General features: G+C 40.4%; 1 protein-coding gene and 1 long non-coding RNA gene across 2 annotated transcripts in view; both read left to right on the top strand.

Moving 5' to 3' along the window:
• The window catches only part of LOC142046342 (uncharacterized), a 934,987-nt gene that overhangs the window by 166,347 nt on the left and 749,766 nt on the right, over positions 1 to 18,874 (top strand). The gene's annotated exons all lie outside the window — the stretch shown is intronic.
• LOC116828723 (zona pellucida-binding protein 2-like) overlaps positions 1 to 18,874 on the top strand; it is a 35,565-nt gene that overhangs the window by 12,585 nt on the left and 4,106 nt on the right. The window contains exons 2-9 of the mRNA XM_032787133.2: positions 187 to 366; positions 771 to 896; positions 4,430 to 4,573; positions 10,038 to 10,256; positions 11,977 to 12,053; positions 14,111 to 14,276; positions 15,734 to 15,895; positions 16,547 to 16,619. Coding sequence (XP_032643024.1) covers positions 4,564 to 4,573; positions 10,038 to 10,256; positions 11,977 to 12,053; positions 14,111 to 14,276; positions 15,734 to 15,895; positions 16,547 to 16,619 — 707 coding nt within the window. The 5' untranslated portion in view covers positions 187 to 366; positions 771 to 896; positions 4,430 to 4,563. The remainder of the gene's footprint in view (positions 1 to 186; positions 367 to 770; positions 897 to 4,429; positions 4,574 to 10,037; positions 10,257 to 11,976; positions 12,054 to 14,110; positions 14,277 to 15,733; positions 15,896 to 16,546; positions 16,620 to 18,874) is intronic.

The following is an 18,874-nucleotide window of genomic DNA, read 5'->3' as shown; positions in this document are numbered from 1 at the left end:
ATTAAAAATGTAAAAACATGAAACTTCATCTTATCTAACATACAGTAGAGTACAAATGCAAAATTATTCTATTTCAGTGTTACAGATCCCTGAGTATTTTAGAGCACAACTGCCTTTACTTTATTTGTAATTGTTTACATTATTATTTGTTTTGTAAAACTGTTTTTTTTCTTTCTATTGATCTAGCTGGAAGTCCTTGCTTTTTGGATAAGACTCATCTTATAAAGAAAGGAGCTGCACGCTTGAAGCGAGAAAATATAGATAGAATTCATGACTCAGTGGCCTTTTATGAAACTGGTGGAATCGCATCTATTCCAGATGCTTCACAAATTTCTGATCAAATACTTGGAATAGAAGGATCAACTGGTAAGCGAATAATACTATGAGAAACCTAATTATTCATTTATACTAATCAGAGTTCCAACACTTCATAGAAATTGTTAATCTGTGGTGGTTTTGTTTTGATCTCTTCCCCTCACATTGCTTATTCCCTAACACTGGGTGATAATTCTAGTCCTAAATTCACCTCTCTCAAATAGGCTGGATGGACAGCATTAGAAATCAAAACTCTTTTTGTGCCTACACAAAACAAGAATGGGAATTTTGGCATTGTCTTCAGTGGGGTCAGTATTTCACAGTCAGAGCCTTTATGAAGTAGTGATTCCTTTGCCACTCGGCCACAGGGCCAATCCTTGTATATATGAATTTTGATGTCATTCTGTCTACTCTTGTGTCTAATTATATTCTAACTTTTTTTTTTTCTGTTTTAGTTCCAGTGTATGTTCTCATTAATTCCAAAGATTTAATTCTTAAGTGTTTGACTCAAAAGCTGTTAAAGCAGAGAATCATTGATCCAAAATATCAGTGGATTGGTCCCATAGGATTGATAACCAAAGGTAATTATATTTTTAATATTTGCAGCCAATTTACACCTTCTAATTTTACTTTTGCACTGAGCTGAACTGTAATAGAATATGCAAACAAGAGTAGTTTGGATAAATGTATTGCATTTGATAGGAATCATAAATGGATTCTGAGGAAAAATAACCAATCAGGAGTAATACAAGTACAGAACAATATAAACAGTTTGAAGGGTATATTTGGTAAAATTGTAAAGCTGAAATTAGTGGTATAAAAAGAAAAAAAAGTTCTATTTTAAGGAAATATTCATCTATGGGGGCAAACGTGGATCCATATCTATTTAAGATTGTACAGTTTGAGCTGCTACCAGCAATGCAGACAAAATAGCCCTCTAAAGTTATGGGTACATAACTAGCTGAAAAGAGAAACTGCTTAAAACCATATGATTCTGGTCATCTTCCCATTGCAGTTAGGCTCCATGGTTTACTCCTGGGGGAATTCTGTGCCAAAAAATAAAAAAAAATTAGTGCACAATATTTTAAAATTCTGCAAAATTTGGCAGATTTTATTTGTCAAAACACAATTTAATCACACCAGTTTCAATTATATTTGGTCATTTATTTCAAAATACATGTCAGCAAATATGTCTGTAACAATACAGACAACAAAAAAAATTCAGGAAATGCTTTTGGCAAATAGTTTCCTTAGTAGGCATATTAGTACAGAACTCTGAGTAATAATTAATTTAAACGACAAGACAAAACCATATTTCATGCACCCCTCAGAAGCAGTGCAAAGGCTTGGGGAAGTCTGGGGTAATGGAGGAGCTAAGAGAGAGGGAAATAAATTTCTGGGAACTTGGAGGGTTGTTTGGTGTGGATGGGAAAAGTATGGAACGGGCTTTTTTGGGAGGCGGGGAGGGATTGTTACAGAGCTTCCCCCATGCAGACCCTGGCTGACCCCTAGCCTCTCCTATTCAGTCAGGCACTTCTACCCCTGTCCTTATGTGTTCCTGGAACCCCATGTGTCCTTGCCCCCCTTGTCCACATGTGTCCCCCGACTCCCATTCAGACACCTGCTCCCCCCATCGCCATGTGGCCCTGCACCCCCTCCCCGTCCCTATGTGTCTATGTGCCCCCACCCTCCTGCTCTGTCTCTATGTAGCTCTGTAGCCTTTCCCCAATCATCATGTGGTCCTGCACCTCCCTCCTTCCATGGCCCTGAGCCTCCACTCCCATTCAGCCCTGCCCCAGTCTGGCCTCCCCCACTATCCTTATGAGCCCCTGTCTGACCCCCACAGCACGCCACATTGTCTGTCTTCCCATAGCCCTGTCTCCTGACCTGGCCTGACAGGTACTGCAAAGAAGGCAGGCTCTTTCTCTTTCCTACCTGCCTGGAGCTGCTGCTTTGTTCTCGTGCCACAGGGCCATCTGGTGGGGAAAAGGCAGAACTGCAGCAACATTTCAGCAGAGCTTCTTTCTGCACAACAAATTAAAAATATGCACATCTCATTAATTATGCATGCAAGCAGTAGTGCAGAATTCCACCAGGAGTAAAGTTTAGACAACTTGACATAGAAGGAAGTTGACTGTTTGTAAATAGTGTATTTGTGTTTGCAGTGCTCTGTATATAGGTGTTCTTACAGAACTGTCTAGAATGTCGGTCTGATTTGGAGGGAAGAAGTAAAGGAGAAAAGGTGTTCTAAATGTGGGAGAAAGACATAAAATATGAAAGAGGAAGTACTAGAAACAGTGCAAAAAAAGAAAAAGAGAGCAAAGAAGAAAAGAACAGAGAGAAATCCGATGGTAAAAGGAAAAATGGGAAAAGAAAGGAAAAAAGAGAGCAGCCAAATAGGGACCAAAATGAGATGATGAAGAGATGATGTGAGGAGATAAAAAGGAAGGCTTTATTTTTTCTATTGAGCTCCCAAAACCTCTTCCCCATCTATCCTGACATGGCTTACTGTTTTGATGAACTATATATATATTTTCAAATATAAGAAGACATCAATATTGGGAGCTTCAGGCTTGCTTTTCACCCAGATCCCAATAAGTGAACAGCAGTGTATGTATGATCTATTTCAATAAAGCCTAGAGACACCTGTACAGAGTTTGCATCTAGGAGTATATTGGAATGACAATTTTGATTTAGTATTTCTGCTGTTTGTAGCATTTGATGTTCATATGTGCAATCTTAAAAAAAAATCTAAGGAAGATTATTATTCATGCTGAATGGAAGGATAATTGTAATTTGTAATTATGATCAGTATATAAAATTAGGGTCATATAACCACCTATCCAAATAAACGCTTTCATTAATTTCAATGGGAGTTTTAAAAAAAGTTCAATATATTCCTCAGGTATAATAAGGCCTTGAGTACTTATCACTTCCCCATGAAAAATCCCTGTGTGAAGGAAAGGTCTGAAAAAAACCCTTCAAAGTGCTTTTTCATTTTCTTTTTGATCTCTACTAGCTAAAACTTCTTAATGTGTTAAATAACCTTTGCAATACTTGAAGCTATACTAGACTTGTGAGACTTCAGAGTTCTTCTGTTAAGAGTTTACTTAGCCAGTAAGTTTTGCCATGTGGTCTGAAGTCCAGTGGAGGAGCAGTGGACTGAGAGTCAGGAGATCTGGATTATATGCCCTGCTCTAACACTGACTTGCTGTGTGTCTTTGGATAAGTCACTTCCTGTGTAAGTGCCTCAATTTCTATTCATGGTAAAGTGGGAATAATATCCTCTGTGTAAGGCACTTTGAGATCTACAGATGAAAAGTGAAATAGGGCCTGATCCAAAACCCACTGAAGTACGTGGAAGTCTCCCTAAGGATATGTCTATGTTGCAATCACAGGGAGCGATTGCAGCTCAAGTAGACACACATACGTAGCTTTAATCTAACTAGCAGCATGCCTTTCAGTGAGGGCTGCAGAAGCCTGGCTGAAACCCTGGGTTCACCCAACAGGGCTCAGCCGTGTTGGAGCGTGCGCTGCCTCAGTTTCACTGCTCCAGTACACAAGATAGCTAAACTGAAACTAGCTTGGGTATGTCTACCCAAGCTGTGACTATACCCCATGACTGCTGTATAGACATATCCTGAGCCTAAACACTGAATATTAATAATTATTTATTATTTTGTATCTAACATAATACCTTACTTTCATTATTTTATTGATTAGTATTCACTAAATAGTGGAATCCGTGTAGTAGACCCCAATGTAAAGAAAAAAGCTATCATATTTACAGTTCTCCAATAATTTTTTCACATATCCCACAATCAGCTTAGCCTTTCCTCATTAGATATTTATTAACGTCATTTATGTTTTGAGAAAAATGGACTGTGGGGATTGGACCATTTTCACAAATCATCAGTGTGATGCACTGGAACCCATGGAGCAAGCATAACTGTTTTGCTTTCTTATGTATATTAGAGGTGGCTGATGAAAAGAACAGTAGTATGGATTTATGGAAGAATCCAACCATAAAGGAGGCATCAACTATGCTAACACCATTAGTTACTTTATATCATTATTAATTTTAAAATATTTTATTGTAAATTTTTATTTCTAGAATCACAAAGGTTTGTTTTAACTGATGATGGTAGCCTGGAAATTTATAATATTCGTGGAAGTGACTCCGGAAGTTACATCTGCAATGTCATCTATGTACATAACAATAAATATGTGACAACAGAAATCCGTTTCATGGTCTATGGTAAGTGAAGCTTTATTGCTTTTGTTTCTGAAATACTTTTACTCAAATGCTGTTTTTTTTCAACATTCATTTCAGATTTGTTATTAAACGACATGAATATTCAAATAATCTGGAAGCATAATGCCATAGAAGTACCTAAATATTTAAATTGTATGCAAGTACCCTTTACGGAGAATGCTTAGGAAAAAAAACTCATAAAATTATGTACAGAGATAGTTATTTCTCTGCTTAGATGGTATACATGTGGCTAATTATTTCTAGTATCAGAGGGGTAGCCGTGTTAGTCTGGATCTGTAAAAGCAGCAGAGANGAGACCACACTGCACAGAGCTTAATCCCTTCCTGGGACCCTGAGGAACATGATGAGTAACATCATGCTGTAGAAGCAGCAGAGAATCCTGTGGCACCTTATAGACTAACAGACGTTTTGGAGCGTGAGCTTTCGTGGGTGCATCTGATGAAGTGGGTATTCACCCACGAAAGCTCATGCTCCAAAACGTCTGTTAGTCTATAAGGTGCCACAGGATTCTCTGCTGCTTTTAATTATTTCTAGTACACCTTAAAAAGGAAATGCTTACAAAAAGGAATTGTGAAGTGACATTACAACATTAGCAAAGCAAACTTGTCACAAATAAATCCACCACTGGAAACTCCCTCTTGGTTGCATGAACCTCATAATTAGGGTGACCAGATGTCCTCATTTTATAGGGACAGTCCCAATATTTTGGGCTTTGGGTACCTATTACCAGGAGCGGCTCCAGGCCCCAGCACGCCAAGCGCGTGCTTGGGGCGGCATGTCACGGGGGGGCGCTCTGCCAGTCGCCGAGAGGGCAGCAGGCAGGGTGTCTTTGGCGGCATGCCTGCGGAGGGTCCGCTGGTCCCGCGGCTTCGGTGGATCTCCTGCAGGCGTGCCTGTGTAGGGTCCACTGGTCCCGCAGTTCCACCAAAGCCGCGGGACCAGCGGACCCTCCGCAGGCACGCCTGCAGGAGGTCCACCGGAGCCGCGGGACCGGCGAGTGGCAGAGTGCCCCCTGTGGCATGATGCCGTGCTTGGGGCGGCGAAATGTCTAGAGCCGCCCCTGCCTATTCCCCCCCCCGCCCATCCCGATTTTTCACATTTGCTGTCTGGGCATCCTACTCATAATGCATAATTTTTTTCTGACTTCTGACGCTCCAGAGCCATTCAAATCTTGTGCACTTTGGAGCTGAAGAGGTACATGATACATGCTGGAGAATAAAAGGTTTATACCAGAGTGAGATTGGACTGTAGTGCTATTGAGATATAGAGTAACTGCCATGACTCCTGATATCCCCAGAGCCAGGTGCCTCTGAAGGACACAGTTAGTGACTCAGAGACTTGATTAAATGTATGGGAGGAGTGATTGTTCACAGGGCAGAAGTTGGAAGATATTAGACTGGTGTCATGGAGAGCAAGAGAATTCAAGGGAAACTTCTGAGAGAGTTGAAGATGGAGTCACAATTATTTTATTTGTATTCAAAATTTGCTTGATTTGAACTATCTGAACTCATCATGATTCAGCTGAACTGGTTAGATAAGTATGGTGATGCCCTTAGAGTCTAATAAGTGCACTAGATTTCTCCTTACTTACAGGAGGTTTCTATAATTTTTTAAGAGGTGTGAGAGTTTCTCTTCCTCCTTCTGTGTTTCTTAGCTATTATTGTAGGAAAGCAAGGCTAAAGAAGTGTTTTTTGTGTTTTTGGTCCAAGGGCAAGGAGGTCTATGATCATTCTCATTTATTCTAGAAGCGCATTCCACAAGCTCAGATCAGTTTCTGTAAAAGCTCACTTCTTCCCTCTCTCCTCCAAGTTTGACCCTTTGTGTTGACTGTTTTATTGTTATTATGGAACATATCGGTCAAGGGAGGTAATGAGCTACTGGGACTTCTGGGTTGAAATCTGAAGTTTCATGTCCAAGATGACAAAACTGCAAGGGAGGTACATAATATTGATTGGTATTTTAAATGATATGTTAGCATATTAAATTATTGCATCCTAAATTATGCTGATGTTGAGTGTTTCCTAGTGTGTATCTACAGAATGAAAAAGTTGGAATATAAAATCTCTTTGCTTCCAAATTCAAAGCACCTCAAGCAGTAATTAAATTAATGCTGCACTGCCATCTGGTGGACATATAAGGGAACAGAACTATCTTGATCGATGACTCACTTGTACATTTGCATTCCAGATTTATTTGAAAACATACAGAATAATTTGCTCACAAGCCTGCCAGGATAAACCTTTTTCCAAGCAGTCCCTGTGTATGTTTGCATTTAATTGCAGGAAAACTTGCACTACCTTCAAATGGAAATTTAATACAACCGCTCTGAGGGAACACAAACACCTGAGCTGAACACCTTGTGCGAGATGCTGAGTGTCTCAAGTCCCATTGCAGTTTGAGAGCTGAAGGTGCTAAGCACCTCTTAAGAGGCACTCACTGCTTCACAGGATAAGACCAGAGGTGAAAGTAGGCTGGTATGGAGTACCAGTAAAAAATGGTGCAGCAGCGCACTGACAAATAAGTGGAACATTCAGTACTGGCTTACTTTCACCTCTTTTGGCTGCATTAAAAACAGTTTAAACTCAAAGCTAATAAAAGCTTGAAAAGGGAAAATTTACTGTCACATTGGGTTTCTCTCCTCCTATCTATTCTGCCCCTTCCTTGGTCTCACCTCCCAACCCCAACAACTGTGAGTGTAATTAACAAGGGTGTCATAAATGGCCCCTAATCCCGTGGAGTGAACAGCTAAATTTAAACTGTTCTTATGCAGGCAGCAAAATTTAAACTGTTCTTATGCAGGCATCCTTGGGAGGCTTCTCCCTCAACCAGTCCCCCTGTTCCCTGCTGCAAGCTAGAGGGGAGCTGCTGCAGCCCCTGCTGAGTGCGAGGGGTTGGGAAAGGCGGAGCGTAACTGTGTTGGCAGCCTGGCTGGAGGAGGAGGAGGAGGATGAGGAGAAAAATGTGACAATGAGTTTTCACTTTTTCAGGCTTATTCCAATATTAAAGTTTTATTACAGACAGTACTGCTAGTAGTAGTAGCTTTATTTTCTATATCGAAGTCATGCAATGGGAGGTATGAAGTATGTAGGAGAGGTGGGTTGCTTGCGTTTGGACTGTACCAGTAAGAAATGTAACTTACTTTTGCCTTGGCCTCACCCCTTCTGCCTGAGGCCCTGCCCCTTCCGGGGCATGTGTGTGTGGGGGAGTGGGCCCCGCACGGGCAAGAGCTGTATTTTACTTTCACCCAGATGAAGGCTGTTAAAAATACCTAGAATGTAAACTACAATATTCCTTTCAAGATAACTGTGGCATAGTAGCTGTGGTTTAGACCCTGTAGGAATTATTTAAAATGTATTTGGATGGAGGGGGTATACATAGTCCTTGAGATTAGCATCATGATATCACAAATAAGATCCAAGGTTTTAAAAATGGATGCTAAATTGAAGCTCTTAAATCCTGATTTAGGTAGGCAGGTTGATTGGTTAGGGTACTGATTTAGGAGTCAGGAGATATGAATTATATTCCTGGCTCTTCCACTGATCTCCTGTGTGATTTTGGGGCAAATCAGTTAATCTTTCCATACTTCAATGTCTCCACTAGTAAACTGGGAATAACCTCCTTTTGTAAAATACTTTTAAAGTCTGTGGATGAAAAGTGTTAGACAACAGGTCATTGTTATTATTAAATAAGTGTCTTGATTTTCAGAAGTGCTGAGCACTTAGCAATTCCCATTTAGGTTTACTTATCTTAAAGTGCTTAACACTTTCACTTTAGTAATAGATAACACAGTAAGAAGCTGACACTATCAACTTTAAATATTATTACTGAGATAGATAGTCAGCTTCAGTATGTTGCAAGGGTATCAGCAAATTGAGAGCTGGATTCTGCATAAAACTGTTGAACAGGGACATTATGCCCAAAGGACAAAGTGAAATGCTCTTGGCTGACAAACATGGACTACCAACAGATCTTCTAAGGGAATACGTTTACAGTATAACAAAGAAAAATATGTAAAGAATGAATGAATGCCATATAGTCTGGATACCAGTTCTTGTTTAATTTATTACAAGCAAAGTAAAGGAGAGGATAAGTCAAACTATAGAGGTGCATCTAGTTTAGTGCATAAGTATTGTCAGACTATATTAAGCTTCCCAAAGTCACTAAAATGTGTTGATATGTCTTTGGAGAAACTAGGATAATAAAAACCAAAATCTTGAAGATAAAGAATTACTGATATAACTATTGAGATGAAAAGGAATACTAATATCCCTAGTTAAAGAACAGCTGCAAATGTGTGAGCTAGCCAAAGCTGTTTCTGTTAGGGTCTGGTTTAGACTGATTCACTATTTACACATTACTTCTTAAAAAATTCTAGCATTTAATTTTATGCATCAATACATGCATCCGACAAAGTGAGTATTCACTCACGAAAGCTCATGCTCCAATACATCTGTTAGTCTATAAGGTGCCACAGGACTCTTTGCTGCTTTCTATTCCTGATTCACTTGCTGAATATACAACTTTAAATTATTACTTTCTTCTCATTGTAGACCATAAAATAGATACAATTTGTTTGCCCTTACATTACCAGAGTAACCTTAGTTTCTAAGATTTCCAGACTTTTTAGTGTTTGGTTTTTGCAGCAATAACATTTCATTGCATTAATTCTAGGTGTTTTTCCCCATTGAATACCTTTCTGACTGTTATCAAACAAATTATCAGGAATTATACATAACAATAAAATATATACCAAAGCTTAGATACTATAGTGTCAAGCACTATATATTTACTGGTAGCTGAAAGCCCATGCTGTCCTATGGGTGTGGCAGCTGGGCCAAGCAATCCACCCTCTGTGCAGTTTTTCATACAATCAATGAAATTATTGCATGCAAATTAGCTGTAGAGAAAGGATGGTGATTGGCTGATTGGTTGATGCATCCGACGAAGTGGGTATTCACCCACTAAAGCTCATGCTCCAATATGTCTGTTAGTCTACAAGGTGCCACAGGCCTCTTTGCTGCTTTTACAGATCCAGACTAACAAAGCTACCCCTCTGATACGTGATTGGTTGAGTTCCTCTGCTATCACAATCGTCTAGGTCTCTTGACAGGGCAGAGATACAGGGCTTTGCTGTCACACAGGTGTAACTCAAAGTCAGAATGGCTGAGAATTTAACAGTTGGATCCTAATGGAGCACAAATTCCCATGATAATTGAACTTGGTGATATTTTGAATAAAAAGTGCTCTCAACCATGTTTGTAGCTGTTTCTATTGTTTGACAGTGACTCTACAGACATTCTGGGCATCAGAGTGGCACGCACAATGACAATCTTGTATCTTAATACATATATATATATATATATATATAAAACTAATTAGAAGGAGATATATAGATGAGATACAATAGAAAGTTTATATAATTGAGAGAGAATTTTCATTTTTATAGTATATCATAAGCCAGGGAAAAGTATACATCTGTCATCTGAATTCAAAACAGAAACCTGTGAAACCAATGCAGTTGCTTCATTTGAAAAACAACTATTAGAAAATATGGAGAACTTAATCCGTGATCTTCAATGCGAGATCCGGCAGTGGAATACACAGTGCCATGCAGCTACAGATACAATGGCGATGCTAACACACAAACTTACATTTCAGTTTGTGGGTAAGATATATATTTTTCTATTAATTAAATATTTTGTTACTTGCAAATGACATACATGAGGAATGTTGCATGATTTACATATAGCAAAGAAAGAAAAATGATACATGATATTTGTGGTAAAATATGTTTTTGCATCTGTGTTCCCATGTCAGAAACTATAGATCATATACTATGAGAAGTATCTCGTTTGCCCTCAGTTTTCACAACTCAACAGTTAGTTCTTTTGATTCTGATTCTGCTCCCATTGAAATCAATGTCAAGATTCCCCAGTGATTTCAAAGTACACCATCAGGTCATAAATACTTTAACTTCAGTCTCTAGAGTCTAGTTTGGGGTTTAGCCCAGATGCTGTGGTAATAGATTCTCCAGAAATACCTTAGATTAATTTAGATAGAGAGTTAGATAATTAATTCCAGTGTATAAGGATCAACTTTTACACCATGAACTAAGATCACAGGAGCTATCTATCTTGATTTTTGGAAATGTTATGTACAAAAAGTAAAAAATTGCTGAGCATAAAAAGAAGTAAACCTAACCCACAAAAGCTGGATATCCAAAATAAGCTAGATGCAGAAAACATTTTTTTATATTGGAAATATTAGTTCCAGTGTAATATATATCAACATTAAAAACTTCTACTTGAATTACTCACCTGCAATAATTTGTATTTACTTTACAAGGGAGGGGAAAAAAACTCTCCCCCCCGCCATTATTTGAAGCATCATGTAAACAAAGAATCAATCAAGATATGGATGGTTTGTTGTTTTTCAATTTGTTCATTATTTTTTGTGTGAGATCTCTCATGCGTATTCAAATAACAATTTGAAATTAAATAGAGATTTTGATTGACTCTTCATTAAACAGGTTAAAGCAATTGGGACACAGATCAAGAAAGCTCGTATCTGCAATTTCCAATTGATGATATGATTATCTGTCTGCACGTAGAGGCTATACAGTGGTGATGACCATATTATAAATACATAGAATGGATAGATTAAATAAGAAATGTTGGCTGAACTCAACTGTATTAGGTTACTGTTCCACTCATCTGGGGAAAAGATCAACATGATGAAATAGAGAGGGGATTTAGATGTGCTGTCACAGTCTGTTCACATTCTGTAAGTTAAATGAGGGATTTCAAAATTATAGATTTACATTGCTCCAAAAGTTTCCGTGCTACAGCAGACCATACTGCGGTCAGTCCGGTATCCTGCCATTGGGAATGTTGATTCAGAATAAAGTGAAAACATTTGTACTTGCAGTGAGTCACTTATGCAATGCTTCATCATGTAGGTGTGTGGGGGAGTGGGAGGGCGGGGCAGAGATTCTTTTTTCAGTCCTGCAGGCAGTTAATTTTAGACCAAAATCATAATGGTTTCTTCTACCAATCTATTTTTTTTCATCCTAAACTACCAGCTTAGAGTAACTCCTTGTGTTTTATATAGTCTCTTTAGCTACCTTATCTGTTAAAATTAATTATGGCATCTGTTCTTGGATTCCATGCTTGATGACCATTACCAAGCAACTAGAGTGCATATAAAAATGACAAAAAACAGACTTTTTTTTCAGACATTTTAATTACACCTCACCCCACTCTCACTTTCTACCAGCCCTATAAGCTTTCGGAATTTTCAAATAGACAAAATTTTTTAGATCCCTCACATATTAACATAAAATATTCAAATTAAAATATTAAATATCCTTCTCTGTTAATTTCCAGTTTTTCCTTTTGCATTGGCATTTGCAGAATCCTGTAAAAGTTCAAAATGTGAAAACTCCACCAATTACATCAAAAAGGTACAACTATTTTATTAAGAAAAAAATGCAATATTTAAGCATTGATTCTTGATCACATTTTTCTCACACTGTGGTTTTATTAAAAGTCACAATAGATAGAAAAGGACTCTTACTGCAATAGTATTGCATTTAATAGGGAATCTGAGGTACTTCCTTGAGAGTTTGAAACAATTGCACTTTATAGTTTGGTGCTTTTTTATAGACTGATTCATTCTAACATCACATCCAAAAATAACCCCCCTAAACATTTTGCTAGGTGCTGCATTGCTGGAGAAATACACAGCCCACATGCAGGGAAATTGGTCTCACTTTTTTGTTGACAAACCAAAATACTTGGTGGCAACCAAAGTCACAGTTGGCATTCATTGGCACCTCTGTTGTTAAAATCAACAGGAAAGCCAAGAATCAGTTAGGCCTGGAGATTGAACTGCCATCTCACCCTAGAACTGGTGCCTCAGAAACAAGCTTGAAGCACTGCTGATGCCCATTTTTTGGATAATCAGAGGCCTTCAGTCTCCAGGGGTGTCATTTTGGCACCTTTCCCAAGTGTTCTATTAATATATATATATATTTTAAAATATACCTTTACAGTATAAACTGATTGCTTCACTACTGCCTTAGCTGAATAATCCTGCTCTTTATCATCTCCTGTCCCATTATATTTCTGAGCATCATAATTTGTTCTTCTCTGGAGCTTTGGCATCACCATTATACTTTTCTCATCTTTCTACATGCCAGTAAAGGTGAAACCAGTCATCAATTTCTTGTATTGAATAGCCTTGGCCACCTCTCCTGGGCAATACAGTAGACATGGTATCTCTGAAATAGGACTTCAACAACTGGGCAATTGAGTATGCGACAAGTGCAGGATTATGTCCATATACACTTGGTACTGTGTGTTGAATTCTTGGATGGCCATGCACTGGTCTAGGAGAAATTCACTGTCAGATACAGCTGTAGCTCCTTCAGAATGTGGTATGCTGATTAACCAAAGTTAGAGTCAGCCTGATCTTGTGCACTGTAATCAGCATTCTGTGTGTACCCATTAATTTTTTCCTTCTAGGAACTGACACAATTACATTCATGAAGTGTATAGTTAGAGGATATGATCTGCTAGTCATCTTTTTTTCTTTCTCAACTGACTGGACAGATTTTCAAAACTGCATGTGTGGTGTGATGTGATGTGCAGTCTGCTGCTGCTACTAGTAACGACCCCTTCCTCCCTGCCCACGTTTCCCCTTAAGCTGACCAGTGGGTCAGGAGTCTGACAGCTGGTCGACATAACTGTTCCGACTTCACATGCACACTGCAAATGAGAGAATACTAGGAAATTGAATTCCAGGGTGCAGGAAGAATAGGATTGATGCCATGAAGGAAAGACAGACAATAGCCTGCCAATAGCTCAAAGAATTTTTCTTCTGCTTAGTCCAAAAGCCTTTTTGGGGGGGGGGGGGGGGGAGGTGGGGGAGAACAGTTATTTCAGAAATGACTCATTTCCTCATGTTTTTCAGAAGCCTTGTCATCTGGGCTGTCCGATGTTACTCCTGTGATAGTCTTTAAGATTCTCTTATACTTTTTTAAAGACTGTGCAAACCTTGTGTGTGTGCTATGTGATAATGTTGGATTCAATTATGGCTTTGCCGTGAGCCCAGAATAAGAGGCAATTTGGTGTTGTGCTGATCCAAAGTATCTTCCCTCCTGGTTCCTCTTCTGCTCCAAGGGAGGACAAAATTGTGTCACGCTGTAACTGGTACACCATACGTTCCCCGTTGAGTGACTGGAGATATGCTGGCTGGTGCACTGGGACTGCAGGTGTACAGAGCCATGGCTCTGCCCAGTCCTAGTCCCATTCTGCCCCCTCCAACCCACCTATGCAAAGGAGGCAGGGCTCAGCACTTCTGCAGAGCCTGTTTCTTCTCCCACTCCAATACCCATGATGCTAGTATCCAGTGCAGGTGGAAGGAGGCATTTTGCTCTCGTGCTGCCACGCTAGATGTCTCCCTATTTGAATCTGAATAACGTATTTCTTCTTTTTTTATTATTATTATTATTTCTAGGCATACACTAAGATTAAACAATTCTTTGAAGTCCAAAATACTGAATCAGATCACATTCACCAGATACATTATATTTCTGGCTCTCTTACTGGTAAGAAAGTGGATCACTGCAAACCAGGATTTGGTAAAAATATAAACAACAGTACGCTGTGTCCAGGATGCTGTGGTGAGTGTCTGAGGCTTGTTTGGAAATTAATATCTAATTGCTTGCCTTAAGAAAAATATGGCGGTGTCATTCCCATCCTACAAATGGAAGACATCCTAATAATTAGCAGTATGTTTACATGTACCAGGGTTCAAGGCTGTGGTATAAACAGATCTTCAGTCTCTGGGCCTTGTCCACCCTTGGATAAAAGGTTTTTTTTTTTCTTTTTTGTAACCGCATTACCTATAATGTTTTAAGACTCTAGCGTAGGCAGGGAAAGTTTTGGTGTGGCCCATGTTAGTTGGTCCTGGTGAGCCCTATAGAAAGCCTAGCTGACAACAGAATCAGCTAATGTGTTAAAACACAGATTGCCATCTCTACACTGGGGTTTTAAAATGTGTTAACTAATGAGTTTTGAAAATACACTTTTTATCCTCAGGTGGACAAGCCCTGGGACTATAAATCTGGCATTGTCCACCTGCACCAAACTCATTTTGAAAAAAAATGAAAAAGGAGAGGCTTTGACTTTGATTCTAAGGCAGGCTGACTGGGACACAGAGCAGACTCCGTATGCTCAGAACTAGAAAGAAACCTTTAATGGGGCATATTTTGAAAAGCCTTTAAGTTATTGGTTCTTAAACTGGGGATCACAACCCAGTTGTGTTGGGAGTCACGAGCCCTGACCCCAGCGTGCAGCTGCAAGTAGCAAGCCCTGACCCCTGTGCTGGGCTGTGAACCCTGACTGAGATGCACGACTGCGAGCCCTGACCCCTGTGTCAAGCTGCAGGGCTATGAGCCCTGACCCCGACAGGGATGCGCAGCTGCGAGCCCTGACCCCGATCCCTGCACCAGGCTGCAAGTTCTGACCCCGACAGGGACGCATGAATGCGAGCCCCGACCCCTGCACCAGGCTGTGAACTCCGACCCCGACAGGGATGCGTAGCTGCAAGCCCTGAACCTGGTTCGCGGCTGCGAGCCCCGACCCCTGCGCCGGGCTGCAAGCCCTGTCCCCGACCCTTGCGCCTGGCTGCAAGCCCTGACCCCGACTCCTGTGCTGGGCTGCAAGCCCTGACCCCGGTATGCAGTTGTGAGCTCCGACCCTGGACTGTGAGCCCCAGTATGCGGTTGTGAGCCTCGACCCTGGTGCATGGCTGCGAGCCCTGACCTGAGCCCTGCACTAGGCTGTTAGCCCCGACCCCGGCATGTGGCTGTGAGCCCCAACAAGGGCATGTGGCTGCAAACCCTGACCCCAGTGCCAAGCTGTGAGCCCTGACCCCTGTATTGAGGTTGTCAGGAGGAGCCCAGCCATGCGGGTTAATCAGCCCGGAGCTCCGCCAGACACATCAAGCCTTTGGTTAGCAAAGCACAAACATTATTTCCTCTTATACAGGCCAGTAATTAAAATCATTCAAACAAAACAATCTATATGTATGTTTATTACAATCCATTTTTACTCTATTGTACATTTTTTTAACTAGTAACCTGCCCACCTGGTCGATTCAGTGCAAGATATGATACCACATGTATTCTCTGTGCATTGGGGTCCTATAATAAAAAGTACGGGCAGACTGCATGCAAAAACTGTCCAAAAACACAAACTAGTGATAGAAGAGGAGCCAAAACTGAAAGGGAGTGTCACGGTAAGTTATTGTCAGTAAAGAAGTACGCTGAATTGACGATAGAAGTGATGTGGAATTGCTAGTTTTTAATTATTCTTGTCGCAAATGTATGTGTTTTCTATCACAAGCTAGCAAACTTCTTAGAAATCTCCCCTACCAGACTTATTCAATGGCCTCATCTAGTATCATGCTCTACAAATCCATACAGAAGACCCAAGTTCATTTCCCAGTCCTTGGACCCAAATCCTCTCTTGCTCTGTGCCTTGTCTGGTCATTTACACCAGGTCAAGTGAGTGCAGAGAGGGTGTAAAATTCTACTGAATCAGAATGGTAATGATTTGCACTCACTTTGCACTAGTGTGCAGGACAATGCAAGATGGGAGAGTCACTGAGAATCAAGCCCCTTGTTTCTTGATTACCTGGTCAATGTGTTGTCATTGACAGAAAATACAGCATAAGAATGAACCCCTATGGCTAGTTGTTGAAATGCTTCCAAATTAACCTTTATGATGATTTCTTTTGGGCTCCCACACAAATATTGAGTTTCAGTTTTATCGTTCAGGCTCCCCATTCAGACTGTCCATATGCTACAGTTAGACAAGAGGAGACAAAATAAATACGTGAAGTGCTCTTTTCTATTGGTTTTGTTTTGTTTCTGTTCATCTTTTTCAGGAACTCTGCAAATCTGGATTGTTTTCTTAATTTCCTCCTTAGGAACAAGCCTTATCCTAGTGACAGCTTGGGCGTAAGAACCTTTATGGCATTGTATCTATTTCTATTATGCTTTAATACTATTTGTCAGGTAGGACCCCTGTACATCCCTTCACTTACAGAAAGTGAAGGGAGCCTGTGACATTGGATCTGATCTTGGAGTACAAATGAGGGAAGTGCTGTTTCCATAGGACACTCTCCCCCTCTTCTCGTCTCTAAGCATTGGGTGCTAGATGCATAGGAGACGGTAGATCTCCACTTGATTCTCACCCACTCACGCTCTCTGCCTGTGCTGATCTAAGCTGCTGCAGACAGTCAGCACTAAGTTATCCTACTTCCTCCTCTGTACTAGCGAACCCTTCCTTCCCTAAACTCCTTGAAGGGACTTTCTGGAGTAGCTGGCAACCACAAATGTTGCTGGACGCACATCTTGGGGCTATAATAAGCCAATAGTTGGGCAGCTGTGCACAGGCCAGAAACCTTTGCAAATGTCCTTGCATTTGGTAGACCTTGGATATCTGTGAGTTGCAGAGTACAACCTCCATCCTTTGGTGCAGTGAATGCAAGAATGCCATGGAAACTGTGGAGAGGTTGTCAGGGTAACCAAACTATGAAAGTGGGGCCCACACTCACAGCTTGCCAAGAGCCGGAGGTCCCCATCGTATCAGGATACACATTTATAAACATTTTGTATAAAAATAAATGCAGAGGCCCATATTTAGTTTATACCAGTATTTTCTTTGATGGATTAAGCTCGATGCTGGTAATTGCATTCTACAGGAGTTAGATCAGGCCCATACTGATTAAAGGTCACCAACAATCTTGCTCAGGATGAGGGAGGCTGCATTTAGCCCTCAGGGTGCCCTGGGTGTCCCTAGTTTGACATTAATTTGTTTTCTAACATTTATTTCATTATATTAAGTAGTTCTCTGCTGCCATGATGCAGGGGGTAACTTGCTTCACTCACAGCGAAGAATTTCTTACCTGATAATTTTCAGTTGCTCTCTTCATTCACCACAAAAGGGTAATGCACCTCACTGTGCAATTCAGAGGCTGGTCAAAGTTGCTGTTGCAGGAGGCACAAGGATTAAGTCCCACCCTTCCACGCAGGCCACCAGAAGAGTTCGTCCACAGTTGTAGAAACTCTTCAGCAGCCAGTTATTAGCATTAAGACAATAACTAGAAATTATATTAACTAACCCTTTAGGCAATTATATAGGTAGGGCTTCAAAGAGGAGTAAAAAGTTCAATTTGTTACAAACCAAATTCCAGTTATTTAGCAGACTACCAGGTTAGATTGAATGAGGAGAGAAGCTGCTAAAAGGAAGAAAATTATTAGGTGAATTTCTCATTCTGCTGTAGTTTCTCTCCTCCTTCACCACTAATGGGAAAGCAGTGAGTGGACATTCACAAAAGTGGAGGGGGCGGGGTGCTAAAGCAGAATTTTAACATAATTATTAGAGTAGGGTAATAGGTAGAAATAGAGTTTCCCCCATATAAAGCAAAAGCTTTGTAATGTGAGGAATTATTTGAGATACAGCCCCCTGGCATCTCTTTACGAAAGGATGCCTCTAAGAGGAATCAGAGTAGCATAGCAAAAGGACTGACGGTAAAAAATCCATTACAATCTACATACCACAGACTATGCTGCTGTGTGTATATATATATCTATCTATCTATCTATCTATCTATCTTCCTACTGTATTTTCCACTGCATGCATCTGTTGAAGTGGGCTGTAGCCCATGAAAGCTTATGCTCAAATAAATTTGTTAGTCTCTCAGGTGTCACAAGTACTCCTGTTCTTTTCTTAGAGGAATGACACCCTAATAGGAAAATGTTCCTCAGATGTGGGCTCAGACACTGTTCCCACAATGCATTAGGGCCCTTACAGAAGGAGCCTTGATTCCTTTCATGAATGGTCTCCCAGATGCCAGTTGGTACAAGATTTTAACATGTTGCTTGCAGCAACTTTGAGGTCTGAAGGCCTTGGTATTTTGGATAGAATGAGATGCACAGGAGACACCTGGCATATATATGATGCTTGATGTGTATCGGTAAAGCTGTAGCAATACCCATTTATGCCCCACATTCTAAAGCAGTTTTAAAGATTGGAATAAAATGATGGGAGAAGTATCCCCCAGGAGTTATGGAAAGAAATAGACATAGAAAGAAAGATTTCTGGAGCTATAAGCATTACCCTTTCCTCACAACAGCAGCAGTGTGGTTCTTAGAGAGGAATTATGGTCACAAGTGTGTCTAATCTGGCCTGTTTGATTAATTTTGACACC

The sequence above is a fragment of the Chelonoidis abingdonii genome, chromosome 2 (genome assembly GCF_003597395.2).
Source record: "Chelonoidis abingdonii isolate Lonesome George chromosome 2, CheloAbing_2.0, whole genome shotgun sequence".
In the NCBI taxonomy this organism is placed as follows: Eukaryota; Metazoa; Chordata; order Testudines; family Testudinidae; genus Chelonoidis; species Chelonoidis abingdonii.
Note: the sequence above shows the minus strand (reverse complement) of the source record. Positions and strands in the feature narration are given on the sequence as shown.